The 17321-nt window shown below is 41.7% G+C and overlaps 2 protein-coding genes across 3 annotated transcripts in view; one reads left to right on the top strand and one right to left on the bottom strand.

Moving 5' to 3' along the window:
• MED12L (mediator complex subunit 12L) overlaps positions 1-17321 on the top strand; it is a 319974-nt gene that overhangs the window by 192649 nt on the left and 110004 nt on the right. The gene's annotated exons all lie outside the window — the stretch shown is intronic.
• On the bottom strand, positions 3743-6192 carry P2RY13 (purinergic receptor P2Y13). The gene is made up of 2 exons (XM_030575115.1): positions 6106-6192; positions 3743-5507 (listed from the first exon to the last, which is right to left on the bottom strand). The coding sequence occupies exon 2, from the start codon at positions 5490-5492 to the stop codon at positions 4479-4481; it is 1014 nt and encodes a 337-aa protein (XP_030430975.1). The 5' UTR covers positions 5493-5507; positions 6106-6192; the 3' UTR covers positions 3743-4478.

The following is a 17321-nucleotide window of genomic DNA, read 5'->3' as shown; positions in this document are numbered from 1 at the left end:
GATACGTTTGATGCTCAAATTAAAGGAAAAGCCCTTCTTCAGTAGTGATGCATTAAAACAAAGGAACCTAGAGTGAAAATCTTATGCATGTTGTGTTTTTCTTCCTGCATGGTTGCGATATCAAGAAAACACAGGGTAATTTCTCTAATGTCAGTTCTGGTGTCTGAGATGCTCCAGCCAGCCCTGTTAAATCACATTTGTGAAAAAGATCAGGTGTGGAAAAGCCACCAGAAGTGTGAAATGTTTGTTTATTTTATCTGAACTATATAACTCCATTCATTGTGCAAAAGAGAGCTGAAAAAGAACAGGCTTTGTGGTGAGGTTTCTGGTACTACCTGGCTGTGGTAAAGTCCAAGTCTCATGAGTGTCTTCTCTTGTGGTATTGAAGCATTTCTGCTTGCAGCTTCAAACAGAAGCGGAAAGGATGGAGGCAAGCTGTGAAAATGGAAAAGCTTTTTTAAAAACAAAATAGGACTTTCTCTGTGTGTGAGGGGGGAGAGAGTTAGTGAGTTTCAGGAAACTTTGGTTTAGGGGGAAATTTATCTCAGATAGTTTGTCCATTCCTTATTTAATAAATGCAGCGTTACTTCTTTCGTTTATCAGTGCATGCAGACTTGGTTGAGACAAGGTTGTGTGACTTCCGGTAAAGATGCTATGGGTTTGAATTTTCTTTTAAGCTATGGGGCATTAGATTTCCATTATAAACTAATGTTAGCCTAATCAAAAAAGTGTTCTGGTCTAGCTGTACTACTTGAGTTGTAAAATTGGCTTGGAAATCTCAGGAGAATGTGCTTTTTTATAATATTCCCAACATGCTGTAAGGCTAGCTTTTCTCATGGTATTTTGACAATTTGTTTCCTTTCTCCAGATAAAAACCAGAACTGCAAAAACAGGTGAAAAAAGAAACAACCTGGAGAATCTGAAAACATTTCAAAACCTAACAGATACTTCTCTCTAAAGTGAGCAAAAATTAGGTGTCTCTTATTTTTGCAACAAGTCTGCTCTTCTATACTATAAATGTTCGTATTCCTGCTTCTCGGTCAGTGTCTTAAGATGAAGGCAGCTAAAAAAGCTGATTCAGACTTCTGTAAAAACCTTTGGCACACCCCTGTTTTCAGGAACAACTCAGTTTATATTGTGGTTACACCCACCATTTGTTGCAATCTTCTTGCTACTTGTGCTGTTCAGTGTATGTTTCCAGCATATGTTTACACATGCTTTAAAATAACTGCAGTGTTTCATAAACAGCAGATGATATAAGACAAAATCAAGTTTCCTTCTCCTTCAACTTCTGTTAAAAATTTGCATCAAGCTTTATCACAGAGATATTGTGCAGTGAATGACATGACTCTCTCCCATTATCTGCTTACACCGAAGAAAAGCTCAAATTACAGTTTAGACTGAGAAATAGATCCATATCTGAAATTCCTGAAACTCACGGAATTGTTTGCATTCAGAGTTCTGGTACAGCCCCTTACAAAGAGATGTCTGAGTTGCAAAGTTTGGTTCTGAATCAGGTCCAAAGTTCCCCTAAAATACAGGAATTAGAGGTGGAGGGAGTACGTTTTTCGATACAGTGTTGTGGTTTGGGCCTAACTCTAATTTACTATGAATTGCTTATTCATTTTTTTTAAATTTAGCGTTAGCCATAACGGTAATGGTTTTGTGTGCGTGGGATCAATAATGCGTATTCCATCATCTGCCTCTTTCCTACCATCTTTCTTTAGATATGTGAACAGTGAAGAGTGTGTTAACTTCCAGGCACTACTGAAATAAATAACTATGGTCATATGTTCATTTTTGCTAAAGCAATCAAAATAATTCTGCTAAGGATTGGAGAAACAATTGAACGCTCAACAGCAATTTTTACTGAGAGGAAGGAACTGATTGAAAACCTTGATAATAGAGAAGTTCAAATCTAAGAACTACTTGAAAGAATGTGTTCACTGGCCTCAACTGTACAAAGCTATTATAGTTCAGGAAGGTGCATTTTGTGGAATTAACATATCTAGTGAATAAGTAACAAGTATTAAAATACTAAATCATATTTAATTCAGCAGTGTGGTGGGAACTCCTAAATGCTGCTGTAGTTAAGGTACAGTAGTCTAGAACTGATTTTTTTCTTGGGGGGGAGGGAAGGGAGGTGGAAAGGGAGAGAAGAGTCCAAATAGCAGCCAGTGTGGTTGTAAAAGGTTACCTTGGATATCAGAAGTTCTGAAAATAACCCAGGGAGAAAAGTGGAAGGCAACCAAACAATGATATAAAGTGTCTGATGCTTTTAGGGGAAAATAATGACAGAAGGGAAAAAAAGGATTAATTATAGTTATCTAATGAAGGGGAGAAAAAGAAAAACAATGTTATTAATAAATAGTTCATTCCACTCCCTCTCCCAGGTTGCTTCACAACATCACAACCCACAAATATAAAATAGATATCCACGTACTGTACAGCCCTTGAAAAAGGGCTGCAAAGATCCTCTGCAAGTGCTGACCCGGATTAAAATGGAAAACACCTTAGGGGTTGAGGGGTTTGAATTCTGATGCATTCTGTCCTTGCAAGGTAATCCTGCAAAATTGTCACCTACCAACCCAAGACTTGGTGGTTAGAACCAGGTAATCTTTGTTTTTTTGGTTGCCAGAAATGTATTTTTTAGAGTGCTGACACTATTTGCTCAACTTGACCTGAATTCAACAAATAGTATCAGGCAAAAAAAAAAATGTTTTGGAAATGTCAAATCATTTTAATTTTGACATGTTCAAAACAAACCATTTTGACATTTCGTTTTGAAAATGGCACTTTGAGTTGACCTGAACAAATGTTTTGCATTCTTCCCCTCTGAAAAAAAAAATTCACTTCAAAACTAACAGAGCATTCTGGGGATTGTTTGGTTTGTTCTCCTGGATGGCAGATGGTATCCGAGGACGGGTTGGGTATAGCCATTCAGAAGGAATTAAAAACGCTCCAGAAACTTGGCAAGTTTTAATATTATTTTATACTGTTTGGTTAGTTCAGCATTTTAACTCAGTAGTCATTAGGCAGTTGGTTGCTTAAACAACAAATGTTGCCAGCCTTTAGACTGGAAAGAGAGTGACAACTTCTTGGATTCAGTTCCTTTTGAATCTATCTTGTATTTGAATCAGTGGCCCAGTATGGCATCAGCAGTTCCATGAGTGGAATCTGGCAGGCAGTTCAGGGTGGGAGGGGAGGAGAGGGCTTATCCGATCTTACGTACACAGAGTCTCTTCACACAGTGTTTCTGAAGTCAAGTGACTGATGTTCATCGTGAGGGACAGGAGGCATATTTCCAGTCGTACCCACTCATGGGTGTTGAACAGCTCTCAGCCTAGTCTTCCTAAGACACTGCAACCCTGGGCTCTGCATGGACCTATGGGAGAAGAGGATTCCAGTGCGCCTCAGCCCCTGAGTTGACGCCTGTTGCTCTAGGGCTGCCTCCCACACACAAGTGTCATCTTCTTTTCTCATCACTGCACTGTCGAGGAGAGAAAAGTGGGTGATGGAAGAGAGGAGGCAAGAAAATGAGAGATGTGATGTGCAAAGGGGGAGGGATGGGGGATAACTTGTCTCTTACAGCTCATCATAACTTATTGTATCAAGCAAAATTCTTCTTCCTCTCCCCTGCCTTGTGGTTCCATATACAGTAAGTGACAACCAACAGTGCCATTTGTTAAGAGCAACAAAACTTTAATGTTGAATAGGAGCATCCATATTAAATAGGCAAAAATCTGCTGTTTATTTTAGATGGCAGTAAACTTTATACTAAAGTATACCTGGTTTCTCGTATGCAGTAGATTGAATTTAAATATTTGTATGCTCTGCCATGTGCCTCTTGTTATCCAAGTTAGGTAAAGTATTTTTAGTCCATCTTCATATTCACCATTTCCAGTTACTGTGTGTATTGTTCTTATCTACTTGTTTTAGTGACCAAAAAGCTTTTAGTGCTTTCTACTCCTGTTAGCCCTGTGGAGCCAACACAGTAGTGCGAGAGTGTGAACCAGATTCTGTTCCACCTAAAGCATTACCATCAACGTGATTTTTCACTGTGTCCTAACCCACTTGTGCAACCCCACTGAGGGAAGTGAAGTTGAATGGTTATCACTTGGGGTACAACATGAAGACATTGTGGCTGCACAGGTATCATTGAGGAATGTTTGGCTGGCCAAATTTTTTGTTAGTTGAGATGATGATGCATCAGGTGGAAAGAACCCAGCTTAGATCTTGGACTGCAAGCTGAGCTTTTGGGTCTGGCAGTTAGAGAAACAGCGTTTTATTTATTAAGCAGAGTACTTTTGATAGTATAAAATTACATTATGCCATTTTTACAAAGTCACATTTCAGAGAACGACCCTTTAAGTTTCAGTTCTAGAATAAAACATCTTGACACAAAGTATCCTTCAACTTCCCTGCTAATATTTTTGTGCGAATTACAGAAAGCTATAAAGTTACACCAAATTAGGAATCTATACAGATATTCTGGTATCCAAGGGGACTGTTGTATTTTCCCGCATTGTACTTCTAATTTTTTTCATTTTAACACAGAATGCTTTTTCTACAAACGATCTGCACAAGATTATGTATATCAAAGGATCCATGCAAATATTTGTAGTAGCTATCCAAAGAGTACTTTCTTTAGCAATGAATAATAGGTTCTGTACATTGCAGTCACTTGTATTGCCAGTTTGACTTAGTGTGTATGGTACTCTACAAAAATGAAATGGGGCAAAACATATGAAAAAGACAGCTACAATGATGAATACTTTCCCATTAATCCTCTGTTTGCTTTTGCTATCTTTCTTTTGAGTTTTTATATAAGAATTATATACCTTTTTGGTAATAATTGCATAAAATAGAAGCATTAGAATTAGCACAGTCCAGAAGATAAACTGACATATGTAGTTGACAGCTGCATGCCATTTCAGTCCTAAGGGATTCTTCAGAGAAGCACATTTCTTCACAGAAAGGGGTGTTGCTTTGTTGTTTGATAAAATCATATTTGGCAAGGAGAGGATGAAGAAGAAAAGCCAAACAAGACCTGAAAGAATTTGTGCAGCAGTGACATTTTGTACCCAAAACTTCCCAAAAGGTCGCACAATCTTGAGAAATCTGTCAAAAGCAATAAATCCAAGTAGTACTATGCTAACATACATGGTTTCATAAAATATCACAGCTGAAAAGCGGCAAACAAAAGCTTTCAGTTGCCATGGTCCCAGTCCTGAATCAGTAAGAATTTTCAGAGGAAGCATAAGAGTCATTATGAAATCAGAAACCAATGTGTTTTTGAGGTAGACGATGAAAGTTGAGGTGCTTTGAATTTGGAAAAAAGCTCGAATAGCCAAACTGTTCAATATAACTCCAGTGAGGAAAATGACAATGTATAGGATTGGGAATACTACATGTGCAATTCTAGTGTCTCTGTGGCATTGTCCAGAGAAAGATGATGTCCCATTGGTGGTGATGATGTTACTCCAGTTCATGGTTTAAAACAGAAGCTGAGGAGGAAAGTTATTTTTTAAAAAGTGAGAAATTTAATATTTAAAATATGACATGCTACAGACCTATGCGTAATACATTCAGAAATATCTTCATATTCATTGCATTAACTGCATCTGTTGACCAAATTTGTGTTCTGTTTCCTACAAAAGTTAATCCTGTCTTTCCTTTCATTAAGGAAAAAGATATTTTCTGTATTACTTTTATTATTTTCTAATATATTAGAAATAGCATATAGTACATTAATATAGGACTCCGTTAATATACTATAATAGGTTGGTATCACAGCCAAGTGGCTAGAAGACAGCTTATCTTCCCATGCAACATAAAAACAAACAACCAAAAAAAACAAAAAAGAAAAAACCTGTTGAGTTTAATTATCAAGGTTAGGGCTTAAAAGCAACAGGTTCTAAGGGGAATAACTATGCTGTGAGTTACTAATAGCATTCAGGTTTTTAACATTTCTTGTTTAATGCAAACTGTATTTCATTTCTCAGCACAATTTTAAAACATTCATCTGAGCAGAAGACATACAGTATAAGCTATTAGCATAGTCTATATTTAATGCATCTCAGTAAATATGGATATTGAAGGTACCTGTATAAAGATTATGGTAAAAAGAAATTCTCCTTTGTGTTTGAAGGAATACTTGGTTGCTGTTCCTATGCTGATTGTTACCTTCACTGGTACATTCAAAATAGTGAAACTTGTCTTCATAGCGGAAGATAAATGTGGGGTGTGGTTTTTTTTTTTAATTTTCCTTCCTCATTTTCATGCACTGAATTAGTTAACCCATTCTGTGTCTACTCAATTAATCATTAGCTTTCATTTTAAAATAATATACGTACTATGAACTAGAAATGGACCAAAAGGCCAAAAAACTCTAATGTGAAATGAGATTGAAAAGACTGGGACTCTTTATCTAAGAGAAAAGGTGAATAAGATTGTTCTGATAAAACTAAAAAAATAAGCAATGGTACAGAGTAGTAGATCATTCAACTTCTTCTTTCATAACACAAGAACAAAGGAACAGCCAATACAATTGGAATATGACAAATTCAAAACTCAAAAAAAGATAATTTTTTTTACACAGCCCACAGTTAGACTGTGGAACTTATTGCCATATAATATCGTGGATACTGAGACCTGAGTAGCAGTCAAAAAAGGAATAGATGTTTATATGGGTAACAACAATCTCCAAATATGATCGCCAAGTTTGAGTTTTGGAAGGAATGTAAACCCTCAAGGTTTGAGTTATAAACCTGCTGTCATGGTTACTAGATTAGCTCCAACTCTGACCCCTCTCTGGTCTCTGAGTATACCCCCACAAGTTTCAGGCCTCATGTCTGTACCTCTCCTGTGATTCTGTCACTCTTAGGCCTGGTCTACACTATGACTTTAGGTTGAATTTAGCAGAGTTCCCTTGATTTAACCCTGGACCCGTCCACACAACGAAGCCCTTTTTTTTTTTTTACTTAAAGGGCTCTTTAAATCGATTTCTTTACTCCACCTCCGACAAGGGGATTAGCGCTGAAATCGGCTTTGCCAGGTCGAATTTGGGATAGGGTGGATGCAATTTGACGGTATTGGCCTCTGGGAGCTATCCCAGAATGCTCCATTCTGACCGCTCTGGACAGTGCTCTCAACTCAGATGCACTTGCCTGGTAGACAGGAAAAGGCCCGTGAACTTTTGAATTTCATTTCCTGTTTGGCCAGCGTGTTTGCAGAGCTCATCGACATGATGTGCACATTGCCAGGGTGCATTGCCCGGCACGTATTTTGTGAGAAGTCTATGACCATGTCCCTCTCATCACCATGCTGCCGTTGCCTCCTTGCCTGGTTTTGCGCGAAACAGTTGTCTGCTGTTGCTCTGACAGAGGGAGGGGTGACTGACGACATGGCTTACAGGGAATTAAAATCAACAAAAGGAGTGGCTTTGCATCAAGGAGAAACACAAACAACTGTCTCACAGAATGCAGACATGGGTCCAGAACTTTCACGTGAAGAAGCAGACGTTCTTGGAAGTCTATGAGCAGCTTGCCCCAACCCTTCAGCACTAGGGTGCACACTTGAGGGGGGCCATGGTGCTCTAGAAGCAAGTCACTATAGGCATCTGGAAGATGGATACCTCAGACTGCTACAGGTCCATGGCTAACCAATTTGGAGCTGGCAAGTCAACTGTGGGAGTTGTGGTGGTGAAGGTTTGTGAGGTGATCATTTTTGGGTGCATCAAGAGTCCTGGAGGGCATTACAAATGTTCCTGAAATAATTGCAGGTTTTCAGAGAATAGGCTTTCCAGACTGCACCAGGACCCTCGATGGGACTCTTGTGCCCACTTCAAGATGTACATGAGTACATAAATCACAAAGGATACTCCATTGTTATGCAGGCCCTGGTTGACCATAGGAGCAGATTCATGGACATTAACGGGAATGCACTGGCAGGGTGCACAATGCCAGGGTGTTCGGAGATTGGACTTTACCTTCATGGAGAAGTTGTGACATTGTTCCCACTCAATGCCATAGTTATAAATGGAGTCACTATCCCCACTGTTGTTCTAGGGGACCCTACCCACTGTTGACATGGCTTCGGAAACCATACACTATTTTTCAGAGGACCTGGCAAAAGAGGGTTCAACTATATATACTCAGTAGCTGTGGAATGGTGATGGCATGTGCATTTAGCAGACTGAAATCCCATGGGCACTGCCTTCAAAAGCATCTGGATGCCAGTGTCATCATGCAATCAGCATTATTGTGGCTTACTGCACTCTGCCCAGTGTCTGAGAGGAGAATGGAAATCTTTTCACCAGGAATGGACTCTGGGCACTGCAGGATTGCTGAACCAGTATACAAAGGCTGACAGTGCACCTGTCATGACTAATGTGTGCTTACTGTGCTTTCACTGTCCCATACATGAGGGGAAATGAAATGGTAGTTGAGGTTGCTATCTCTATGAGTGTGAGCCAGCAGTGGGAAGATTTTTGTAAATGAGTTGGTATTGTGCATTATGAATTCTTGAAACACTTTGATGAAATGTATGGAGATAGGTTATGCATTTTATTCATACTGGCAAACAGTTTATGGAATACTGTGATGAGTTAATAAAATTTTATTATGAAAGTTTGAGATTGGGTATCGGATGACACTCATGAAAGTTTGTGCCACTTTTAGTATTACATATAATAAAACTTGTGGTTGTAGCTTTGTGTACAAATTGAACATTTTATTTTATATGAGTATTTACATGTTGTAAGAACCAGAAATGCTGTGCAGGGCACAATAATGGAGAGGAGACTCAGGCTGTGGGTCAGGTGCAGGAGTTGAAGGTGGCACTTACTTGCACTCATAGCTACCTGACTGCAGGCTTAATTGCTTGAACAGCTCCTTCTCTTGTGTTCTGTCTTCCTCCCTCAACCTGCAGTCATGTTCCATGAATCTATCTGCCAGTCTCTCCTCCCGCTGGGCAGCCTCTGTCTCTGTCTCCACCCTGCATGCATCCTTATGGTACTCCATGTGGTCCTTCTGTACCTGCTAATAAATTTTACGTAGCAGGTCTCCTACCAGCTCATCAGACTCTCTTCCTCTTACCTCACAGTAGATTGGTCTGCATCCACAGGCTCCTGATACCATGTGTTTGGAAGGGCCTTGAAAATAGAGAAAAAGAACATTATTATCTGAGCACGATAAAAAGTAATTTCACAGTTTATGAAGGGGGCTGCTTTAATTCAAGGTCAGAATTTATCAATGGGATGTATTCTATTCTTTTCACACCAAAAACACTATCATTTTGGATATCCTTTTGGGCAGCATTAAAAACTAGCAGACATCACGGTAAGAGACAGATTGAAAATCCAATTCAAATTATTTCTATATCCCCATCTGGGTGGGGTGTAGGATGGGGGAGGAGTTCTGTGGGGCACACTTTTATGAGAGTCTAGTTACTAGCTATGATTGTTCAGTCCTGTCAGGCAGGGTAGGCTTTGGAGAACACTGATATTCTGAGGTCCCTGATTGGAAGTGTGAACTCCTGTTTGAGGCCAGCCATCTATGCATGCTAAGAAACTATTTAGGCATCTAGAGACCCAACAGCATGTCGTGGAACGGAGGGGGCTTGAGAGTTACAGAGGCAGCCCCAATAAGAATGCCCTGCCCCAGAACATAACAGACTGTCTGGAGTTCCTACTCTGTAAGAAGTTCACTTTTATCACCAACCAGCAATGGGTGAAAATTTCTATTGATTTAGCATGAAGACATAGTACAGCCTCCTTATGAGCACACTGTGTCCAACTGATTGCCAGCCATTGAGATCCCTAATACAGTCAGCCAGCCACCCTTTGCTATGACTTGGACTCAGACATTAAACCAAGCGATGGACCAAATGCATCATGTGATTTGGTTTGCACTCATAACAGCCAGGATTTTAGGGACTCCGTTCATGGGCAGTCTAGGACAGTTTGGGTGCAGCTGATTTATAAGGTGTGCTATATTATGTGGGAGGAGTATGTGAGGCTGTGAATTGTGGAGTCCAAACCCACACTTATAACAATCAATGAGCAACTAGTAACAAAGTCATGGTGACTGCATGTTTAACTTTTTTCCTCTTTTCACAATGTGCATTTTGAAACTATGTGGCATCGGGTGGGGTGAGGAGAGGATTGGTGGGAGACACAGAGCCAATAGAGAAATGGTGTGGTTTCTGCCCTGAATAGAAAATCACAAAAATCCCAGCTTGTATTAATAACTTCATAGGCACGTGAGCTGGCATCCTTGACTCCGTGGTAGTCTGTCTTCAGCCACTTGATTCACTTTCTGCGTTCTTCTGCTGTCCAATCGATTGCTAATGCTGCCAGTCGTGCCAATATAATTTTGTAGACATGATGATTCCTTGTGCTCTTGGTGAAGTCGTGTGTATTGCTTGCTTGACAACAGAGGTTAAGCAGAAGCCAGCTGTGTTCCTTTGCTCAGCTAGCAGTGTGATTTTGATGTCAAACTTCATCTTGCTACTGGGCATAGCTAATACACATTAACGTTGACTGGCTGTGTTTGTTTCCAGTTGAGCAGTTCACGTGAAATGAAGGGTTAAATACCAAGTGGTTGCATTTGAACCAGGAGGCTGCTTCGGGTTCTGGGGAAGTGTGTGTCGAGTTTTGGATTTGAAGGGCTGGGAAGAACAGCACAGGGGATCGTGGGATAGCATTGGCAGGCTCTTCAGACCTAAGTCTGGTGATCTGGACTTGAGCTGCGTCCACACTTCAAAATGTCTGGGCTCTGACCCCAGGCCTCAGTCCAGAGGGATTCCTGGCCCAAGTCAGACTATTTCTGTGCAAATGGAAAGGGGGTCTTGGGCTTAAATCTGAGTCAAAGTCTAGATTTAGTATGTTATGTAGACTGTGCAGGTGTACCCATGTATACTACAAAGGATTGCTGTGCAGTAGCTTCTCTGACAGAAGTTTGGAGCAGACATTTTGGAGAGTATGGTTAGTGGGTTTATCAACCAACATCTCACTTCTCTTTCCCCTGTCTCTCTCCTCCCCCTTTCCTGCCTGATGTATACACTACTAGCTTTCCTAAACATTCTTTCTTGTCTTCCCTTCTGTTAGAGAGAAGCACTTACTGAATCAAGCTGCTGAAAACAGCAAAATAGCCAAACATGCTGGCTCTCCTCTCTATGCAATGCCTCTGACAATAAGTGTGTTGTTTGAAGTTATTTCCTTTGTTCTGTCCTCACGTCTCTTAGTATGTGGAATGTTTTCCAACGTAATAATCAGATTCTGCTAAAACATTAGTATTAGTTTGCGTGTGAATTCCTGTATATTTCAACGCAGTGCTAAAAGGTCTTTAAGTGAAACGTTTCCTCGTTGTTACATTGCCCAGGACTATCATGAGTTCCCATAACTATTTCGCCAGTAATGGGAAATCCTGTCTTAAGTAAGCACGAAGAACCACAGATTTGCTCAACTACAAAACCATAAGAGTTGCAGGTCATATTTGTGAACTCTGTTCGATAATTGAATGATATAGTAAATTGCCTCTAGAGAGTGAGGGGAACTAAAGGCAACAATAACCTTTTTTAACATTGCAGTGAAGGACTGGGCATTAAAGTCTGCTGAATAATCACTCCAACTGGAGTTTACTTGTCATGAGTCAGCTTTATTTTTAAATGTAGGCCATAAGCAGCCTTCAATCAGATTGTGAAATCATGTTCTTCTTCATTGAGATACTTTTGCTAATACTGCACATGTGTGAGCCTAAACGTGACCATCAGCATTGATATGGATGCTGCTGCTCATTCAAATCTCTTTCAAAGGCTGACGCAGCCTCCCTCAGCAGTCCTACTTCTTAGCGAGAGAACCGCTTCCCCAGGACAGTGCCATGTGAGACCCAGTTAACCAATTTGTTGTCACTAATGTGGGCAACCTCTATTTGAAGTTGTTTTAATACCCATTGTGCTGCATGCATTTCTTTTTAATAACTCTGTTCTGCTTTTTTTGAACCCAATGGCAAAATTCCCTTTGAACTTCATAGTAAACTGCCCTTTAAGAGCATTGACTCCATAGCTTCTGTGGTGAAGTCGCTGTGTAAACCTCCTGACTTCGTAAGTGTAAATACTGTGGAGCACGTGCTGTGCGCTTCAGAGAAAAGTGTAGTTTTAAAGATCTGTCATTCATATATGAAGTCCGTTATGCTAATAGGGTCTTTACAGACGTATTGATCTTCCAAATCTTCCACAGTAAAAATGACTGACTGTTAGCTACTGTTCTTTCCCCGAGGGCAATATGGAACTTATCAGCTTGCAGAGATGCCATCTTCTGTGCTCATCATCCTAGGTCTGCTTGGTCCTTGTGGTTTATGGCAAGATCACAGTTCTGAATACGTGGTGTTCCTGATTCAGCCCTTTCTGTGCTGCTTTTAGAAATGTCTGTGCTGCTTCAAAGCGCTTTCTCACAGCTGATGTAGAATAGCTAGGCACAGAGTTCCTCTGAGAAACGGTGACTACTGCTCTGAGTGATTGTTCACATTCTGGGTGTGCGTGTGCCAAATGCTAGAATGATAGTGTTCTTTTGGGCAGCAGTGTCTGTTGGGATCATCCCTGTGCCCTAAGTGTCCCTCTCCCCACCCAAGGGCATAAAGGGCAGAGTGGGACAAACCACCCCTCAGTTCTTTCTTACCACCCAAGGCAGAGAGAGAGAGAGAGGTCCCTTGCAGCATAAGTTTACTCTGCACACTATATGATTTCCTTAGCCTTGTATGATGTATTAGCATAGTTAGTGATAGTGTAGTGTTTTTCCTGCTAATAACAGGTCATCTTAATTAATTAGCCTCTTAGAGCTGGTATGGCATTTTCTGTGTGTGTGTGTGTGTGTATATGTATGTATGTATGTATGTATGTGTGTATATACATACACACACACAAGAAGAGTGTACACACACACTCTTCTTATATGTTCCATTCTATGTATCCGATGAAGTGGGCTGTAGCTCACAAAAGCTTATGCTCAAATAAATTTGTTAGTCTCTAAAGTTCCACAAGTACTCCTGTTCTTTTTGCTAATACAGATTAACATGGCTGCTACTCTGAAACCTTTTCTTTTTGTATCTATTGACTAAATAAATACAGTGTATATAGACTAGAAAGTTGAGTTACTATAGGGCCACCCCAGAGTAATGGCAGAAATATCACCAGGATTTTAGATCTGTCCTTCATGTGGTGCTTCAGTGCTCATCAGCCATGGGTGCACTTTGTGCCTGCTGTGTCTTGGAGATGTCCCAGCGTGATGCTCTGTTAGTTGCACTTTCTCCAAGTTTACCAGAGAACGAGGGAGGCAAAACTGAAACTTTTTCTGTTTTAAAGAAGTCGATGCAGGCATTCTCAGTCTCCTCTCAAGAAAAGAACTACACCATAGCCTCAGACATCAGTTGGATCAGTTGCTCTTGGTCAGTGCCCTGTTGAACGTGGTAACTCTCTGCTAGGTGTAAAAATTTCTTTTGACACCTTTTGTGTGTTCCAGCTCAACGTGGAGGTTGCAGAGCCTTGGTGAAGTCACAAAACAGGTTTATAATCAAAACGGTGCTCAGAAAACAAACAGTTTGAGGTTCTGGGCCACATCCCCTCATGGGCACCATTTTTCCACTCCTACATTGGCATTTACATCTGAGGGGGGCAGAGAAAAGCATGCTTATAAGAATGAGCACATGTGCAGATTTCCTCTCTGTTACCTAGTAAGAGTCTGAAGGGTCATTAGCTACATGACTCATCTCAGGCTCCCCTACTTCAAAGGACCAATATGCTGAGAGATCCCATTCTGCTACCCTGGCATTGGCTTTAAAGACAGTGCATACAGCAGACTATGCTACCCTCAGTACTAACCCTGTGGCACCAAGTCCTTCTGTTATTTTAGCAGTACCTTCCATCTCGGTACCACTTATCTCTGCGGTACTTGCTGCCTCAGTATTGACTGTCTCCGTATCGAAATATTACACAGTGTCCTGTGACTTACCAATGGGCCTGGTACAGGAGCCTCCTCTGAATGAAAAACTTGAGAGGTGACTACAAAAACCTCAGCTTCCCCTATATAAAGACAAGGTATGCCTGTCAGGACTGCCTCTCCTTCTCAAGGAGGATCAGTGCAACAGTTGGCCAACTCAAGTCTAATAATTCTAAAGCTCTTTGTCTCACTAGATTTCATAGTCTACAGACAGAAATCCACACTGACTCCAATTCAGTGCAGAGTTGATCAGATTGGTCCCTTCTGACCTATGAGTCTATGAGTCTGAGTTCACAGTAGCAGTGTTTTACTCTGAGACAGTGATACCTGCCTCCCACAAAAGAGATTTCAAACATCAATCAATTTCAAACCCACCCAAGAATCAGTGAGAATATGTCTGGCTTCTAGGACACAGAGCCTCATGGACTTCAGTCACACAGCATGCCAGACTTCACTTTCACTTCATGCAAGGGTAGTTGCAATCAGTGAATCTGTCCAGCAGACATTGCATGGACACGATGGTCACTCGCCTACAAAAAGTCCTCATCATGGTAAAATGGTGGAAAGATCCTCTTCAGATATGCAATGGAATAGTCTTCTCTGCATCTCTGCCTAGCAAGACTCTACCTGTCTAGGTTTTGACAGTTTATTGTGCAAAACAGTCCAATAGAAATCATTTAGAGAACTGTGAAAAGATACCAGTTAAAAGTCATTGTGGTTGTGTAGGGATGTAAGGGATGGTGCAACGTGTGCCCTTTTGTTCACTGTGCCTGCTACCTGCATCGTTGGTACAGTGTAGGAGGGAGAACAGCTTTCGTGGCCCTACTCCCCATCCCTCCTATGCAGGTGGATGGGGGGGTAGGCAGAGTATTGGGTTTTCCTATTCAGTACACCAGCCAGTGGACCAGGAGAACTAATCAGTTCTAGTGTCATAGATTCCCTCACACCCAACCCGATCCCATCTCACCAGCTTTTAATTACTTTCATCTTACCCTTCCCTGCTTTTAATTACTCTGGTCTTGTATTGCCTCTGGTCAGTATTGCCTGTTTTGGAAAGTACATTTTTATCTGTGCTTGCCTTGAGTGCCTGTAGCTTCAGGGAGGATGCTTAAAACTGTGTGTATGCATGAGTGTGCACCAGTGGTCCCTCTACTTTTTTCCATCCAGGCGTGGAATAAATTTTGTTATGTGGAATGAAGTAATGTGTGCCACCAGTAGAAACAAAAAACCTAGATATATTATATCTTTTTAAGAAGTTACCACAAGGATAATTACTCCAGCTAGGACATTAGGTGTTTTAGAACTCTCTGCCCAAAGAATTAAATTTAAATGTAAGAGAGAAATAAAAATTGAGAAATGCATAGACCAGTCAAAAATAAAACACTTTGAAAGAATAAAATTACAGAGAATATATATGCATTGTAGGAAGTACCAAAAAGTAACAACAACAATAATACAATTATGTGTTGGGAGGTCAGTGTGAAAGACTCTTTGAGACAGCGTGTGTGACACAGAGACTGTGGGCACGTCTACCCACTGGCAGAGTTACAGCGCTGCTCAGAGAAGGGAAATTGCTGTTGTGTGTTCACACTGTCAGCTGCCTGCGCAATAGCGTGTTTACACTTGTGGCACTTGCAGCGGTATTCGGAGCGGTGCACTCTGGGCAGCTATCCCACAGAGCATCTCTACCTCTTCTGCTGCTAAGAGTTGTAGGAAGGTGGAGGGGGTTGTGGGGCATCCTGGGTCCTGTCCCAGTGCCCCATGATGCATTGTTTCACATCCCAGAAATCCCTGTGCTTCCATCCGCATTTGGCACCATCTTTCAATGGTTTGTATATTGGGGACCCTGCCTCTTTGGGCTGCAGGAATGGATCCTGAACTGTTGACTAGTATGCTGCTCACTCTGACCAACATGTCATGAGTGGCAGTGGAGTTATTCCTTAAACTAAAAAGGCAAGAGAAGTGTGACATTGATCTCGCCACGCTTAGTAGCTATGACATGAGATTGCTTGTGACATTCATGGATGTGCTGACCACAGTAGAACGCTGCTTTTGGGCTCGAGAAACAAGCACTGAGTGGTGGAATCAAATCGTGATGCACAGCTGGGATGATGAGCAGTGGCTGCAGAACTTTTGGATGAGGAAAGCCACTTTCATGGGACTGTGTGTGATAAGCTCACCCCAGCCATGTGGCACAAGGACATGAAAATGAGAGCTGCCCTGCTGTTGGAGAAGAACGTGGCAATTGCACTCTGGAAGCTGGCTACTCCAGACTGCTACCGATTGGTCTCTAACCAGTTCAGAGTGGGTAAGTTGACTGTTGGAGTTGTGTTGATGGAAGTGTGCAGGACCATTAATCACATCCTGCTCTGAAAGACCGTGACTCTGGGAAACATGAGTGACATAGTGCATAGTGGATGGCTTTGCACAAATGGGCTTTCCCTAACTGTGGCAAGGTGATAAATGGCATGCATATTCTAATTCTGGCACCAGATCACCTAGCCACCAAGTACATTAATCACAAGGGGTATTTCTTAATGGTTCTCCAGGCGCTTGTGGATCACTGTGGGTGTTTCACAGACATTGACGCATGCATCTTTTGGAACACTGGCCTGTTCAGGAAGCTGCAGGCAGGAACTTTCTTCCTGGACTAGAAGATCACCATAGGGAGGGAAGTCGAAATGTCCATTGTGATCCTGGGAGACCCCGCCTACCTCTTAATGCTGTGGCTTATGAAACCATACATGGGGCAACTTGACAGCAGCCAGGAGCAGTTCAACTACAGGCTGAGCAAGTGCAGAATGACTGTTGAGTGTGCTTTTGGCTGTTTAAAAGCCCGCTGGTGCTGCCTCTATGGGAAGCTGGACCTGGCCAATGACGATATTGCTATGCTTATAGCCGTGTGCTGTAAGCTCCATAATATTTGTGAAAAGAAGAGTGGAAAAAATCAGCAGTGAGGGGAATGGGGAAAGGGAAGGTCTCGGGAGGAGGAGGGGTCTCAGGATGGCTAAAGATTTGTGTATATCCAGGGACCATATCCAACCACCTCCTTTGGAGTACAGTGCAGTGGGTACTGAGCTTTAGCGGGGCCAAACTGCAGAGGGATGGGTGTTGAGTGTAGTGGGAGCCGCAGTGCTGGACTGTGAGGGGGAGGAGTGGCATGCCACGGGTATAGATTGGAGCCAGAAGGTTGATCAGAGTGTTGATGGTGTCTTGGGGCACGCATGGGAAAGCATTTCGCGAAAGTGGCTGCAGGGGAGAGCGGGCGTGGAGCTGCTCAGTTTGAAGAGCCAGTATCGCCTGGAGCATGTCTGCTTGGTGCTCT

Source organism: Gopherus evgoodei, chromosome 9 (assembly GCF_007399415.2).
Source record: "Gopherus evgoodei ecotype Sinaloan lineage chromosome 9, rGopEvg1_v1.p, whole genome shotgun sequence".
NCBI classification, from domain to species: Eukaryota; Metazoa; Chordata; order Testudines; family Testudinidae; genus Gopherus; species Gopherus evgoodei.
The sequence above is the reverse complement of the archived record's forward strand: the minus strand, read 5'-3'. Positions and strand labels throughout refer to the sequence as shown.

Bases quoted from the DNA above. Each gene is read 5' to 3' on its own strand.
- P2RY13 (XM_030575115.1), bottom strand. From the start codon at position 5,492: ATGAACTGGAGTAACATCATCACCACCAATGGGACATCATCTTTCTCT.